The sequence below is a fragment of the Meles meles genome, chromosome 3 (genome assembly GCF_922984935.1).
Source record: "Meles meles chromosome 3, mMelMel3.1 paternal haplotype, whole genome shotgun sequence".
NCBI lineage: Eukaryota > Metazoa > Chordata > Mammalia > Carnivora > Mustelidae > Meles > Meles meles.
This window is the reverse complement of record NC_060068.1, coordinates 49,183,564-49,201,109: the sequence shown is the minus strand read 5'-3', so window position 1 is coordinate 49,201,109 and position 17,546 is coordinate 49,183,564. Positions and strand designations below refer to the sequence as shown.

At 42.0% G+C, this 17,546-nt stretch overlaps 1 protein-coding gene across 2 annotated transcripts in view; it reads right to left on the bottom strand.

Moving 5' to 3' along the window:
• EPB41L4A (erythrocyte membrane protein band 4.1 like 4A) overlaps positions 1 to 17,546 on the bottom strand; it is a 257,445-nt gene that overhangs the window by 85,267 nt on the left and 154,632 nt on the right. For both annotated transcript variants that reach the window (XM_046000708.1, XM_046000707.1), the window contains exons 8-10: positions 16,732 to 16,819; positions 14,235 to 14,323; positions 13,572 to 13,635 (exon numbers count right to left, since the gene is read on the bottom strand). In XM_046000708.1, the coding sequence (XP_045856664.1) occupies positions 13,572 to 13,635; positions 14,235 to 14,323; positions 16,732 to 16,819 (241 nt within the window). The remainder of the gene's footprint in view (positions 1 to 13,571; positions 13,636 to 14,234; positions 14,324 to 16,731; positions 16,820 to 17,546) is intronic.

The window sequence follows — 17,546 nt, the reverse complement described above, 5'->3', positions numbered from 1 at the left end:
GTATCATATCGATGAATTCCCAACCTAACTCCCTTGGATCTCGTGGTTTAAACCTTGTTTCTCTTTGCAAGCTTCAGGAAATAAATCTACTTCAGCCTGGCTTCTCTGAAGTGTATTGAGATCACTGGCAGGGTCCTGGAGGGGCTCACATCCACTATGAGCTCCAAAATGCACACACCCAGGGCCCATCTGATTCTCACTGCTTCTCCCATGCCTGACCCTTGTTGCCACAGCCAGTCCATGCTCTACTGGTTCCTCTGTTGCTGTCTTGGGAAGCAACCACAAAGAGACAGTCTGCCTTCCCCAGGCACCCTAGAATTATGGGCTAAACATCTTCTCAATCCTACTATATGACCCACCTTCAAGGTCACAGAAGTAACCTCAGGCACACTGCACCGGCAAATATTTTTAAAAGATTAGTACTTCTAACAATATTAAGATACAGTCATTACATAAAAACTGGACAGGCCCATAGCAGAGAGGTTTCTGATCATCAGTGATCACAGAAGCAGATGAGAGAATAAAAGGGAGTGTGAAGATTACAAGTCTAAAGTATAGGGGTACCTGGGTGGCTCAGATGCTAAGTATCTGCCTTCAGCTCAGGTCATGATCTCCAGATCCTGGGAGAGAGCCCCAAGTTGGACCCCCTGCTCAGAGGGGAGTCTGCTTCTCCCTCTCCCTCTACCCCCTGCTCATGCTCTCTCTCTCTAAAAAAAAAAAAAGATAATAAGTCTAAAGTATGGTGGGTTTGTTAGTTTTTTAATGCATGCTCTTAACAAGATTTGTATCTACCTGGCAATTGTTAACTGACCTTAGGCACTAGGGGGAGAAACAAAATCTGAATTCAAGAGGGTTGACAGCCAATGACTGAAATAATTTATCTACTAATCAAGCAAAGGCAGGCAAGGGCTGGAACTGAAAATCGTGCTTTGAGAAATTATCATTATAAATCGTGAGACAGAATGACTATGGTCTTAAAAGCTGGGCTATGAGGGAAAGTGAGCACAATGTCTGTGTTAGTGACTGTCCCTGTGTTTGCCACTGCTCTCTCTTCTAGGCATCCTGAGTTCAGTAAAGCATTCACCGTGAGCCCTGTCACAAAACAAACTAGCAACCTTCTTATTTGGGAAGGGCACAGAGTACAATATCACCTCATTCTTTCAGGCTTTTTCTTTTCTTTTATATTTATTTAAGTAATCTCTATACCCAACGTGGGGCTCGAACTCAGAACCCCGAGATCAAGGGTCATACACTCTTCCAGCTAAGACAGCCAGGTGCCCCAAGCCTTTTCTTTACACAGTGCTCCCTAAAGAGTCTTTCTTAACGGTGTCCGTGTCCTGTAATGCTGGCGTCAGAGAGTGCTGTAGTCAAACAAACTAGGCAGCATAGGATTCCTTTGGAGGCACTCTGGCAGTCCGTCTCCAAAAGCTGGTAAGGTGCTTGTATTTCCCTGATCGATATGAGCAAAGCACTTCCTTTCAAGGACGGACTCTTCAGTACTCTGGATTAGCAACTTTCACAGGACACATACACACCCTTATACACATGTACACACACACGGTTACTTTTTAAAAATTCCCTTTGAAACGCGTGTAATATGGTTTGAATTAAAAATCACTGTGCATTTCAGTGGAGCAACTGGAGAATCAAATTAATTTCCATTCTTGCATATACATTTTACAATATAAAAGAAAACAGCAAAAATATTCCAGTACTTTTTTGTCCGCTGTGGGGGTGATATTCCAAAACATTTACTAAATGTGTAAAACCTTTTTACCTCTTTTACAGCTGAACAGATTGATTGCTTAATGGGCAACTGCATGTAACTCTTTCTAGCCCCCAGAAACCTAACTTATAGCACCGGAAAGGATGTGCTAGATTGTGTTGCTTCTCCTCTTTCCTTTTCCTCCCAAAAATTCATAAAGAGAAAACATGAGCCAAAACATTAGAGAATATTTGTATCATGTTTCAGTAAACTTTGAAAACTGTCACGTTGAGCTTATCCTGCTTCCTACCAGAGAAAATGCACAGATACAAACCCAGGCATCCAGACGGCTGGCTTTTGATTTTGATTTTTTTTTTTTTTTAAGATTTTATTTATTTATTTGGCAGAGAGAGATCACAAGTTGGCAGAGAGGCAGGCAGAGAGAGAGAGAGGGAAACAGGCTCCCTGCCGAGCAGAGAGCCCGATGCGGGACTCGATCCCAGGACCCTGAGATCATGACCTGAGCCGAAGGCAGCGGCTTAACCCACTGAGCCACCCAGGCGCCCTGATTTTGTCTTACTCTATCTTTTCCTCACCTTCTCTTTACACAAACCAGTGTTTACTAACATATTGGCATTTCTCTCTTCTACTTGCAGATTTACTTTTTAAATTTTATTTTAATTCAATTAATTAACATATAGAGTATTATTAGTTTCAGGGGTAGAATTTAGTGACTCATCAGTTGCATAGAACACCCAGTGCTCATTACATCAAGGGCCCTCCTTAAGGCCCATCACCCAATTATCCCATCTCCCCTCACCTCCCTTCCAGCAAACCTCAGATTGTTTCCTAGAGTTAAGAGCCTCTTATGGTCTGTCTCCCTGATTTTGTCTTACTTTATTCCCCTCCCCCCACCCCCGCCATGCTCCTCTGTTATGTTTCTTAAATTCCATAAGAGTGAAATTACACGATAATTGTCTTTTACAGATTTATTTTTTTAGAAATAATCATTACTCCCAGCTTATAAATGTTACAGATTTTTAAATTACAAATGTTATTTAAGCTTCTCAAAATGAAGGCATCTCTGGTAAGATCTACTGATACTCAATTTAAAAATGTCTTATAGCAGAATTTTAAAATTTTTTCCAAATATGTGGCCCATGGGTTTTAATTATAGAAAAAGTCAACAAACGTACCAGCAAGTGAAGCAGAGGAAAACTCATGGCCCTAGGAGCCCTGTGCTCCCCTTCCTGTCTTGGCAAAAGCTACTCACCAGCAGAGATGGGTCCAGAACAAGGTGCCCCCTGAGCCCTTCCTGTGTAAAGCCTCAGTAGCTCTGGGTGGCATGAGGCCAACACAATTCCAATTCAGAGACATAAATCAGGAGCCTATTTTAAGTCCAACTTCAGACTAGGTGCTTTCAACCTCACAACCACCCTGTAAGGGAGATTTTATCATTCTCACTTTATAGATAAAGAAATGCAGGTTAAATGTTGCTCAGTGAATTGTGCAAAGTTAGACAAAGTGGGAGGCCTGGACCTAAACCATGCTATCTGACCCAATGGCTAGCGATCCATCTCCGAGCCTGAGAGATGCCAAACCAAGCTGTTGCATGGCATCAGGATCCAACTATTACTAAGGGAGCCACACTCAGGAATGCGTGGGGGAGAACATGTCTGTAGATCCTGGTGTGCTCATATGTGGAGATGGGCATGTGAAATGGCACCAAAACTTGAGCTGGAGGAGGGGATAAGGGAATACCTAGCAAAACTACACATGCACTTACACTCTGACCACGCAACCCCATGCCTGAGAATTTACCCCGAAGATGCTCCTTCTGCAACAGAAAAATACATAGGCACAACGTCACTGGAGGACAATTCATAATTGCAAACTACTGAAAACTCCCTAAACTGTCTGAGCAGAAGAGGGTGGTTGAGTAAACTACGGGACACACTCAAAGGAGTCCTATGTAGATGCACAAAAGAACCAGAAAGCTCTCGATGGACTGATGGAGAATTCGAGGAGGTGTTACTAGGTGAAAGCAAAGCCGAATATAAAGACATATCACAGTGTGCTACCTTTCAGGGGAGAAAGAAGGAAAATGTCTCAAATGTGCTTATCTGCGCAAACAGAAAGTTGAGAAGGATGAAGCATAAAACATTAAAGTTGGTTACCTACAAGAAAGGGTAGGGAAACAGGATTGAGAGCATATGGGAAGTAGTGATCCTTCTCTGTGCCTTTTTGTACAGCTTAGACCTTTGCACATTAATCTTCTACATCTTCAAAAAAAAATAAAATAAGTAAGAATATGAAGGGGATCTAAAGCTGAAACAATAAACCCAACCAGATCACAAATGAATGCCAAACCTCAGGAGTAAGGAAAGCAGGAAGGAAGGGCCAACCCAAGTACATTCTGAACACGGTATTTGACCATATGCCCCCAGTCTTGGCAAGATGGTATACGTGAATGAAAGAATTGCAACCAACCGTCAGCTTTGGTGGTTTAGACAAGGCAATTCTGAAACTATCTGAGATAAATTTTAGAATTGAGCAAACAAGTGAATGTGTTCCTGTTGTTGGGAGTCAAGGTTCTCTGGACATACAAACACAAAAGGAGGGAAGGCCGGAAAGAATGCTGTGGGGATGGAAGGAAATTGGAGATACGGTGTGAACTCATGGTTTCTACAATGAGTGTGAGCATGTTCATATGCACACATATGTATATATGTATTTATATCTGTATGTATACATGCCCATGTGTATTCCTTAGCTTTGTCCATTGAAAAGGCCAAAAACCAAAGTCACCCCAGGAGAAATGACCACACCTAACACCCAGATCTTGACCCTTCCCCTCTGAACCGAACCAGGACTCACTAGAGAAATGGCTGATAACAGGGCAGACATAGGGTAGATGTAAAGTAGGTATAAGATGCATCTGAAACACAGTATTATACCAAAAGGAAGAAAATGACCCCAGAAAGTGATAGGGTTAGGTCAAAAGGGCACAGGAGCCAGATTAAAGGAGCTCCCACTGACCACATCTAGGACAACTTGAGCACCAAAATAGCTAGGTACAGTAATGGGGGGGGGGGGGTAGTAATTCCATGCTAATAGAATAAATAAAAGAGAGAGAAGGTGTGACTCCCACTGACAGTGGAATGCCCAGGGCTGACTAATGAATGTGAGGGGTGTGGAAGACTAGAAAATCAGCGTTTGACCAGCATCATAGGAAAAGATCAGATCAGGCAAGAATCCTCAAGGAATGCTAAGCCTACGCGAAATTCTGAAAAGGAGCAGGATATCTGCATTGAATTGAAGTATCTCCCCACAGATTACCTATTATCTGTAAAGGAGGAAAAAGAAAAACAGTAACTGTTCAGTGGGAAATGAAATCAACATCCTGACTAGGAGATCAAACTTTGTCTAACCACCAAGAGATACAGCTGCTCATCCCAGGCCTCCAGATGCAATGTCCTAAGGAGGGTACAACCACGGATGCAGCTTTCCGGCTCAGAACACAGATCCTAAGTCCAAGCACAAGAAAACAACAGACAAACATGTGACCAGAAGTCTTCTATTTTTAAAAAGTGGGGTAGAACTGTAGTCTTCCAAAATGTAGGGTGCTCGGGTGGCTCAGTTAGTTAAGTATCCAATTCTTGATTTCCGCTCAGGTCATGATCTCAGGGTCGTAGGATTGAACCCCGGGTCAGGTTCCATGCTGGGCGTGGAGCCTGCTTAATTAAGATCCTCTCTCTTCTTCTCCCTCTACCCCTATCAACCCTGCCCTCGAGCACATGCACCTGCTCTCTCAAAAAAAAGTCGATGTCATAAAAAACAAAAATGCCCCAAAAATGTTTTAGATCAAAGAAGATTAACGGGATTTTATACCAGAAAGGGAAAATACTATAAAGGACATTATTAGGCTAACCAACAAAACTGCAATGTAGAAAGTAGAGGATAGAAGTATTATATCAACATAAACTTGTTAAGCTGGTAATTGTACTGTGGGTCTATCACAGAGCACCCCTATTCTTAGGAAATACCCACTGAGTATTTAGAGACGTGTAATACATGAAAACCCTCAAATCACTCAGAAAAGAATCGTGTGTGTGTGTGTGTGTGTTGTGTGTAGAGAGAGAGAGAAACAAAAAAGGAAACGCAGTAAAACGTTAACAATGAGCGAATGGAAATGGGTGAATGTCCATGACTAAGTTCTTTGCAATCTTTTAATTGTGGCCACTTTCTGTAAATTTGGAATTATTTCCATACAAAAAGAATATTTTTAAATCTATAGCTGCACTTCCAATGTGACGAAACCCCTGGCTTATGTGAGTGAGACCTCTGGGGCTCGCTGATAAACATTGACAACTCCTGGCCTCCAGGACTTCCTGTGTCCTTTTCTCAAAGAGTTCGGCCAAATGCATCTAATTACTTGTGGCCAGACTTGCCAGGAAGCTTTTGGGTTGACATCCTGTCACGCTGGGTAAGTTTAGGCTGAGGTTAGTTTCATGATGTATTCTACATAAAAGTAATCACGGCCTCATTTTTTTCCTTCATTTATTCAACAAATGTACATGCCAATCTCGGGTGGGAAAAGGGAGCCAATCTCTCAGGCCTTAGGCCAACCTCTGGGCTTCCTCCTGGGAACTGAACGTTCTTCCTGTTGATGAAACCAAGGTATCTGGGTATGATCCCAACTCCTCCTGAGTCCTCACAAAAACATTCCATCTGCTACCCATCGGAAGCAGTTTTACCTCCTCAGTGCCTCCCAGATCTGCCCACTTCACTCCATCCTTGTGGTGGCTGCCCTCCCATCACCTCCCCTGAGCAGTGTGTCTGCTTCCGCGCTTACCTCCTGCGTGCTCCACACAGCAGCCGCTCTCCTCACAGCGGGTGAGGCTCAGGGCTGGAGGCATCCCCCAGTTCCCCCACCCGTGCTCAAGTCCCCCAGCCACCACACACGTAAGAGAGGTCCTCTTCCACAACAGGCAAGACTGCACTGCGCACTGGGATCATCCCACTGCCCTCAGGCCTTCTACCTCCACCACCAACGGAGATGAGCAGAAGCAGAGAAGCAAACCCTACTCCCTTCAGACATCCACAGCCTCTCGACCTTCATCTGCCTTGAATCCACTAGACCCCATTTTATTATGTCTCTTGATCTGTGTCACCCCGAAATGATACTCAGCAATTCCTCTAGTTTGTCCCCCCACACCCCCCACCACCCAACTCCTGAAACCCTTCCTTCATGCTCTCTACAATTGTGGCCTCTCATCTGTAAAATCCCTTTGCCCCCAGTCTGCTCTCTTACACTGTCTTTGCCCTGGTGTGCCAGGGGAAGCCTGCTCTCCCCTGATGACACTGTCTTTACTGCAGACCCTGGAGTGGGAGCTCTGCCTCTTGTCCCCAGTGTCCTCATGTCACCGGGCCTGAAAGTGGAGAAGACTCCTGCTTGCTCCCCAAGGCCACTTTTAGATCACTCTCTCTTCTTCCCCCTACAACTCCCAGCTTGGGGTCTCATTGGATTCCACCAGCCATATCTCTGGTGGCTGTCTTCCTTGAAGCCTTCCCCTTCAAACACCAAAGCTACTGCAGTCAGGTCGCACCCTCCAATACTACTCTTGTCTTAATTACTGGAAGTCTCAATACGTAAACAGAAACAATACCTCCAACACCCAGACACCTCAGTTCCTTGAACTTCCCAGTGCTGTTGCCTTCCTCCCTATCCCAACCACTCACTCCCGTGCTTGCCACCCCACAGCAGGGCTCTCAGCTTCAGCGCTATGTCCTCCGTAGACAACATGTTCTAAAATGTGCAGCAGCACTTTCAACCTCTACCCTCTGGATGCCAGCAGCCTCTTTGCCCCATCTGGCGCTGTGACAACCAAAACTGTCCCTCGATGCTGCAGGGGTGGGGGACAGGAGGCGAGAAACCCTGCCCCACAACTTCCCATTTATAATAGCTGAAGTTCCTCTGTGATCTCAGTGCCCAGCCCCCAAACTTCTGACCACCACCTTCTCTCTTCAGCTTACTGCCTCCAGTTCTCCATCGCCAACAAGCATTCAACTTCTCCAACCAGGATCTCCTCCCACCAGACTCCACCCCTCTTTCACAGTTCTTGCTCTCTTCCTTACCAAGTCTCAATTCCAAGACAAACCATTGGATTGGCTCAACTAATTCCCTGGCCCTTCTCTTTGTACTATTCTCTTCACAAAACCAACTCTCCACTTGCTTCGTGTCTGCACCAGCACTGAACGTGCATGGAGAAAAGCAAACCAGGAGTGGGCTCATTTTAAATTTCAGGACCCTTTGTACTACCAAGTTATCATAGGATGACATCAGACCACATGTGCCTTGTCTACTTTCTCTCCAAAATTACTAAGCCATACCCTCTGCCTCCTTCAGACCCCCACCTCTTCCTCCCCAACTTTAGCCTCAGCTGATGACCTCGATACCTCGTTCCCTCAAAACAGAAAGGAGAAGAATCATAAGCAAACCACCCACCAACCCTAATCTACATTCCCATGCTCCATCTTCCTGCCTGCTAACCAGAGATGAACTGTCTTGGCCACCCTCCCAAACCAACCCCTCTATTTATACACTAACTGTCATCTCCTGTCATCCGCTCAAGGGATATCGTTTCAGCAAGTCTTTCCCCCCGACCACGTCACCAAGTGTTCATCACATATTGGATCATTCTCACCAGAGTACACATGTGCTATTATTTCTCCCAACTTAAAAAAACCAAACCTCTTGACCTGCTTCCCCTAACAGCCACCATCCTACCTGTTCCTCTTTGTGTCAAAAGAGCTGTCTGCATTTACCCTCTCCAGTTCCACTCCTCCCGTTACCTCTTTTGCTTTTTTTCTTAATTAACATGCATGGAGGAGGGTGTTCCCTAATAATGGACTTCTCTCCGGAGTCTCAGTTTTTCTTTTTCTTTTGTTAAAGATTTTATTTATTTGACAGAGAGAAAGAGAGAAAGAGAGACTATGCACAAGCAGCAGGAGAGGCAAGCAGAGGAAGAAGCAGACTCACGGCTGACCAAAGAGCCCAACACAGGACTCAGTCCCAGGATCCTGGGATGCTGACCTGAGCCAAAGGCAGACACTTAACTGACTGAGCCACCCACACGAACCTCAGGGGTTTTTTCTTGCATACAAGTACTACAGTAAAGAATACATGTCACTTGTGATTCTCCAGGGTGCCGAGACCTAAGAGTGAACTGCTGAGATAAAGCTCACTCTTTTTTTTTTTTTAAAGATTTTATTTATTTATTTGACAGACAGAGATCACAACTAGGCAGAGAGGCAGAGAGAGAGGAGGAAGCAGGCTCTCTGCTGAGCAGAGAGCCTGATGCGGGGCTCGATCCCAGGACCCTGAGACCATGACCTGAACCGAAAGCAGAGGCTTAACCCACTGAGCCACCCAGGCGCCCCAAGCTCACTCTTCAATCCACTGAAAATGGTCTTATCAGTGACCTCCTACATTCCTAAATTCAGCAGTCAGTTCTCAGTCCTCTTCTGATTTGACAAATCAGCATCATCGTAACACATGATTTTTAGAACACACAATGCGATACAATTAGTATTCATTCTACCTCCCTGGTTATTGCTTCTCAGCCTCTTTTTCTGGTTTTACCTCTTCTTATCTGTATTCATTATCCTAATGACCTCATATACTCTCATGGCTCTGAATACCAGGATATGTCAATGATTACCAAATTTCACTATCCTGCCCAGACTTTGGTCCTAAACTCTGGACTCATAGAGCCCACTTCTTAAATGATTCTACTTAGATGTCTAACAGATATCTCAAATGCAACATGTTAAACATGGGACCCGTGATATTCCTCCCCAAACCTGCTCTACTCAAAGCCTTCCTCTCCCCACTGCACGGCAGCTCCATTCCTTCTGCCTTTCAGGCCAAACACCTTCAACTCACAAGGACTCCTCTCTCTCATACCTCCCAACATCCATTAAACCATGTAGCTAGGAGCACCTGGGTGGCTCGGTGAGTTAAATCCTCTGCCTTCAGCTCAGGTCATGATCCCAGGAGGTCCTGGGATCCAGCCCCGCATCGGGCTCTCCGTTCCTTGGGGAGCCTGCTTACCCCTCTCTGCCTGCCTCTCTGCCTACTGTCTATCAAACGAATGGGTGAAATCTTTAAAAAACAACAACAACAAAAGACCAAAACCCAAAAAACCATGTAGCTAAATCCAGAATCCAACAGTTTCTCAGCACTTGAAATGTTGCTACTCTGGTCTCAGCCACTATCCTCTCTTGTCTGGATTTTTAATTTTTATTTATTGATTCATTATTTTTTAAGATTTTAAGTAACCCCTAAACCCAACGTGGGGCTCCAACTCACAACCTTGAGATCAACAGTTGCCTGATCTACCTACCGACTGAGCCAGCCAGGCGCCCCTCATCTGCATTTCTTAAATAAGCATTAGTTGCTTGGTGAGTGAACAGGTGACAATGTTCACTCTCAAGCAATTCAGTGAAAAGCAACCATTTGGTAACAGACTTTTAAAAAATTTAAACCCCTCGTAATAAACACATATTCCTAAAACCAAGAGTTAATATGTAAGTGGTGGAATAATGATATTTTCATTAAAATCAGAAACCAAAGATGCTTTATATTACTAAATCACTTAACACTTTTCTATACACCAACACCATAAAATATGAAACATAACAGAAATGAGAAAATAAATTATTTTTCCTTGCAAATGATATAATTATATACCAATAAAAATTTATGAGAATCAAATGAAGAACTCTTGGCTAGCACACAAGAATTCAGCAACACAGCCAGATTTGAGATCAACATAAAATTCCATAGCTTTCAATCTACCAGCAGAATACAGTTTTAAGATACAACAGAAGGAAAAAACTGATCCACAAAATTAAGAAAAAAAGGTCAAACCCATAAAACTAAAACACACTACCAAACACTGTGCAGGCACATATGAATAAGTATAATAAAAGGAGAAATGCTTACAATGTGATATTAAATATAAAACCTGTTTACAGAACCACACAAGGGATGAAATGAATTCATGTGTGTACAAATGTATATATATTATACATTTGTGCTAACAGGGCAAAATCTGAGAGGGATTGCACCAAAATAATAATCATTACCTCTGAGTTTTAGTAAGTAATTTTCATTTTCTTCATAGTATATTTTTCATATTTTTTACTATCATCATCAAAGACCTTTATACTAAAAGTCTTTATTTTCTGGGAGGTATTATTGAAATCACAGTACCTATTTTGAAGTTTAAATAATCCATAAAAGTATTTATAATAATTAGCTGCTGAACCTGTCAGTGGAATAAATATTTACAAAATCAGTTTTTATTGCGGACAACTATCTGTTGCTCTCTCAAAAATGAATCACTGAAAAAAAATCAATCACTGAACTCATTAAGGTTATATCGGACAAAGAGGAGATCTTCCTTGTGGATGCAAAGGAAAAGATACACAGTACTTCTAATATACTCTTTGTGTTTATTAAGATATGCTGGTGTGTTTTGTTGGGACACGGTTACTATTAAAAAATGGAGTTGGACAGTGTTAGTGGCATAGCATGACATCAGGAAAAATCTTTTATCTGTAGGACACTGCTGTTCTTTTGGAAACTGAATCTCTGAATTTGGCCCCTAACAGCACTGAGCATACTGAGTTAAGTCTCTTTGACTGGACCAGTGGAGCAGAAAACCAGAATAAGCATTTCAACCATTTTTCAAGCTGACTATGATTACTGGTCCAGGTGATAGGTTTCAGGGGGCTTTTATATTTAATCTATGATTACAGTTAGGTCTCCATAATAATCATCTTAATACTACCATTATGTGAATTATTGCCTCACAGAGAGATACCCTGGTGGAGAAAGAAGACAGACTGCAAAGCAAGAACATTCATGAAATGGAGTACTTTGGTTAGACTAATGTCTTATTTAAAAAAAAAAAAAAAAAATCCCTTTGTTTCAAGCCTGAGTTCAGCACCTTGCAAGAGACTGATGACACCAGGCTAACGACCCAGGAGACACGGTGTCTCAGAAGGGTGCCTGGCTGGCTCAGTCAGTTAAGCATCTGCCTTTGGGTCAGGTCATGATCCCAGGGTCCTGGGACCAAATCGAGCATCTGGCTCCCTACTCAGCATGGAGTCTGCTTCTCCCTCTGCCCCTCCCCCAACTCATGCTCTCTCAAATAAAATCTTCTAAGAAAAAAAAGTCTCATGAAAAATACCAATTTTGTTGTTTTGTTTTCTCCTAATAATGAAAAACCTAAGAAGTTGAAAAATAAGTTAGCTGCAACTTTACCAAATTATTTATCCTGAGGCAGAGGACATTTTAAGGCTCACAAATGATAACATAAAAGTGGATGAACCAAGGACCTCACTCACAAAAATAACTTAGGTATAAGAGGGAAAATGACTGTAAATAAGAGTAATGCTTCCACGGAAAGACTTATGTTACTATAATATTCTTATTACAAACACAGAACAGTATTTTCAACATATTGAGCAGACTTACTTCTTGCATTAAGTCACGTGAAACCAGTGGCAGGGAGAAAACCACATAGCTCTACTATATCTAATTAGCTGTTCTACTTTTGGGATGATTTTAATTCAATCTTACAGCCCATCCTTAAAGATTGATGCATCTAATCAGGAGTTGAAGAAAACTACAGACTATTTCGAACTAGTATGTGGTGTTTGGACTATCACTTCTTTAAAAATCTGGAATTTCCCCTCCGGACATGTTAAAACTCATTTCAAAATCCAATTTTAATGTTATCAATAAATGGCAGTCTGTCACAGTTCAGGGAGGGATCACTGTATTGTTTTTCTAGAAAAATCAGGTTTTCTGGTTGGACAGTACATAATCTCGTCTGTCAGTTCACTGATGGTTCCACAGGCAGCGTATGAGTGCCTGCTGCCTGCCGTCACCGCTATTCCTTTCCTGTGTCTCCACATGTAGGTGCAGAAGCACACGCTTCATCATCTCATTTTTACAACAGGCATCTCATAAGAAAGTCATTCAACGCCATCCACTCAGGTTTTTGGTCTTCATAAAGTCACTACCAAAGACAGAGAGGATGGATTCTCATACATCCTATTTTCACTAATTTATCCCATAAATACAAATTAGAATAATAGCACTTTAAGGGAGCATTATTTTCAAAGATAGCTTAAAAGGAAGTTTTCACATCCTTGCCTTTTGGGACATGGTTTCTTAAAAGCCACCTGTCAAGGCATGAAAGCACCTCCAGGCTCCAACAAATACTGTGCCCGTTACCCAAACCATCCTGGAGGACCCTGTCAAGTTGTAGGGAGAAGGTCAGTATTTTTGCCTTACGCGGTCCTTTGGAGCTTCCACAATTTCCCCTCCGGTTTATCTACCATGCTCAACTAGGGAGAAAACAGAAGTGTGACTCCCTACAGGTCGTTTAATTTACTTTGGGACAAAATCAGGACACACTTTATCCTATATGGATCCCACACCCTTCTAAGGATATGAATCCTACCTTCATAGATAGTACTTTTAAGCAAATTACTCTAATAATGATAATCACCAACTATTCTCTCTTGTGCCCTAGAAAGGGTTTTTCTTTTTCTCTCTCTCTTTGCTAAAACTAAAATGACATTTCTCCATAAGCAGCTCATTCATTTCTACTCACTTCCCTTTCCCTTCCTTGAGAACAAGTTGTGCACGTGAGTCCATTAACCTGGCTCCATGTGGCTGCAGCTGGAGAAACACAGCACTTTCACTTCACAACGTCTTGTAAGTTATCCATGAACAGACAAGACTTCCCACCTCAGTTAAGCGGAGCACTCAACAAAAACTTACATCTTTTCCCAGCACTCTGAGTTCAAACTGCGTCTCCTTGAAGTGAACCTTTGTAATCCGTGGCCTAAAAAAAACAAAGCAGACGGTGGTGGTGGTGCAGTTTGTAAGAATTAATCCTTCAGCAATTCAGAGAAGAAAAAGACTGGCTCATCGCAGCTCCTTTACAGAGTGCTACAGTAACTCTGAGAGTTCCCTGTGGGTCATTTGCTCTGGACACCTCCCGAAAGAAAATTCCGTTCTCATTCTCCTGTGCTTCTCTAGGAGATGAAGAACAGCTTGGAATCCCCAGGACCTTGACCAGTGCTGCCTTCCCAGACACAGCGTAGGGCTATAGGCACCCAGTCTTTCTCAACGCCTCCCCTATTTAGAATTAGAACTCACAAGTGTCCTAGCCCACAGCTCACTAGCACACAGTGAAATGGATAGGAAACCCTACTACACCCGATTTGCATGGACAAGAGAGTCCAGAATCACAGCACCTAAATTTTACAAAGAAAATACATACTACGATGCACTGGGAGAAAACTTATACCCAGTTTCACTCATTTATTTATCAACCACTGGAAAAGTACCTATTCTCTTTTCACTGGCAAAGCAGCCCCATAAGCCAAGCATGTACAGTGTACAATTTTAATACCAACTCTGTCCTCATGTTATACTTACCAGAAATACTTCCCCACTTGCTTTTTATTCTTGTAGACAACAACACCAACTGGAGTTAATCCTAAGAAATACTCAGATTTGTTTTCTCCCTGCAAAAACAAACATAAACCTCTAACTATGAATTTATTCATGTCAAAGTCCTTCGTCAAACTGTTGTTGGCCGTAACAGACAAGGTATGTTGCATTAATACTGGATCCAGTCTTTCAAAAACATCAGCTTAGAAAGCTAGCTAAGCTATGATGATAGTATGATTCGTTTTTTTCTTTTTTTCAGGTTTTTACTGAAAAGTTTTCTTAGTGTATCCAGGTCATCCAGAGAACCTGATTACCAATCAGACCCCTGATCAACTCAGCCCACACTGTATCTACAGTGCTATTCACCCCTGGCTGCACTTAACTGGAATCAGCTGTGCAGCCTAATATGCTGGAGCTTGGGGGCACCTGGGTGGCTCAGTGGGTTAAGCCTCTGACTTTGGCTCAGGTCATGATCTCAGGGTCCTGGGACCAAGCCCCGCAACAGGCTCTCTGCTCAGCAGGGAGCCTGCTTCCCACCCCACTCCCCTGCCTGCCTCTCTGCCTACTTGTGATCTATCTCTCTCTGTCAAGTAAATAAATAAAATCTTAAAAATTATGCTGGAGCTTGGGTGCTACCAAAACCAGTTAAATCACAATCTGTAATGAAGGCGCCAGATATCAAAAACACAATACTCCAGGTGATTCTCCTATGCAGCCAAGGACCACGAACCACTGGCTTCTATCAAGAGTTCCTTCCCAAGGGCTCATCTTGATCTTATTCTCAGACGAAGATAATGACGAAGGCTGGTTTACCGCCACCCTTCTCCAGAAAGTTCAGGCAGCTGCCTTCAGGCACACATCTGGATTCTCTGACATTTCTATCATGCTTCTTCTTACTTCCACTTGTGACTTTAAAACCACTCAAAAAGTTAAAAATACCATCTTTTCTGGTAAAGACTGAAGCCCCCTTAATTTCCAAGCAATGATAAATCATAATAAAGAAAATGAGTTTCTGAAATGAAAAAGTCACAAACAGAATGGGTATGAAGGATGGTCACACGTATGAATTTTATTTCTACTGTAAAGGCAAATAATAGCCTGCAAAGTCACATTCCCAAGGAACGTTAAGACAACTGATACGTTTTGGGAGAATACCAGCTGTTGTGCACTTTCAGTTCTAAAAATTCATTCTTAAAGGAATGTATGGAAGATTCTAGTGAACCCAGTTCGTTTGCTATAAATTCCTACCATCCACAAAAGTGTGTGTGAATTAGGATAAACATTACAAAAATGCAGAAGCATTTTGCAGAAGATTCTCTTTACGCATTTCCTATAAAATAGATGCCTTGAAAATCTAAAAGCTTGAGAAGATTAATGTGGCTAGAAGGAAAATAAGAACTATTCCATAAGGTTTTAGAGATGTTCTCAAATGACAGGAATATAGAGCATTTAATGATGTAATGAGATCAAAAGCTAAAATATCCATGAAGTACTACTTCCCCCAAAATATGTAACTTTTATTGCCATACGAACAGTATGCCCAGGGATGCTACTAACTCTTTACAAATAATGAGACGCTGTTTTTGTTTCAGGAAACTCTGATGTGCAAAAGACATATTGAGAAATGAATGCATGAATGAGTTATTTGCATTATGGTAAGTTTTATCAGGGCTCCTTAAAAATTACATTCCATAATTTAATTAACATTGTCTATACATCATCTTGAGCAACTCCTTTTGGGTAAAGAATAAGGCACCTGGCTCGTTCTCTCGGATCGTCAAATTTGACTATTGCTAATTAAACTCTTATAAAATGAAAGGCAATGACAGTTCAACCTCACTGGCAAAGAATTAACAATTGAGAGAAGTGGCTTCAAGGTTAAGACATGGATCCAGAACACTCAACACAGACTTAGTTTAACTGTTCACTGATTATGTTCGGCAAGTTTTCAACCACTGCTAAAGAAAATCTGCAAAAATCTTTCTATTACTGCAGTGGCAATAACCGTACGAGGCAGCACCCCTACTGTTTAAGAAACTGTACATCCCACACACAACCACCGACAGCCACACCTGTACCAGTGTCCAAAGCCTACTTTTCTGGCATGTGATTTCATGAATGTTTTTCAGCCATAAAATCCATTTTTGGAAGATCCTCCTGTTCTCTGTCTAATACAATCAATTACAGACCAATTTTAAATGGTTTTGACGTTTAGCTAAGCCCTATGGAGCTTTTATCCAGATTGTGTTTTCAAGCCCAGTTAATTGTTTTCTACACATGGAAACATAATCACAGACTTTTAAGCAAAACTCATTAGGGTTGAAACCATGCAAGAGATTCTTTGTGTTCGAAAAACACAGATGAAAAAGTATCATCTGCTTGCTCAACAACGGGACTGCAGCTTTCCTCTGGGAGTTTCAGTGAGTTTTTAGGAAAAATGTCATCAGCTTAAAATATCTTGTGTTAATTAAATGTTACTCACATAGACAGGATGGAGGTCAACGCCATACATCTCCAGGGATTTGGCAGTCCTCAAGTAATTCAGCTCTGCTTCAGAAGGAGCCTGACCCCTTACACAGCATAAAAACAAAAAGCCTTACTTTACTAATAGGTACTGCACTTGTAGGGGATGTAAGCCATCTTCACTCTATTCACTGGAAATATAAATCATCCTTCATGCTAATGCAAACTGAAGTCTTTGATTTCAAGAAGTCCCTTGCTTTCATGGTGACAATATGTTACACTCTGAGGCGATACTTGCGTTAAGTTAATTTCATTTACCAAACCTGTTTTTGCTCAGTATAGCCAATCCCAGTGTCCCAGCATATATTAAAAATTCCATTTCAGAATCCCCCCAAAGAGACTGAGAATAGAAGCACTCAAATTAAGAAGTACCTCCTTTACAAAGAATAAATGTCTGAACACACCAGCAGTCTCCATCAGGAGAAAAAGGAGTAAGAGTAGTAGTGGGTAGGGAGAAGAGAACGGGCTCCCCTACACCTTGCTGGGTTCTCAAGAGCACATATGTTGCTTAAAAATATGTTACTATTTATCAATAATAAAAATACTTATCATTTTCTTCATGCAAAGTATAGAAATCATCCCAAAGTCTTCATTGGTGATAATGTACATAAACGGTATTCATTCCTAACAACTGTGAGCCTCTCCCAGGGTTCTCCACAGATAAGTGGAACTGTGCATGTGTGCATGTGTGTGTGTATGTGTGTAACAGAGAAAGACAGAGTTTTTTTTTATTTGTTAACAAAAGGAGCTATGAATTTTTCTTAATTACTAAAT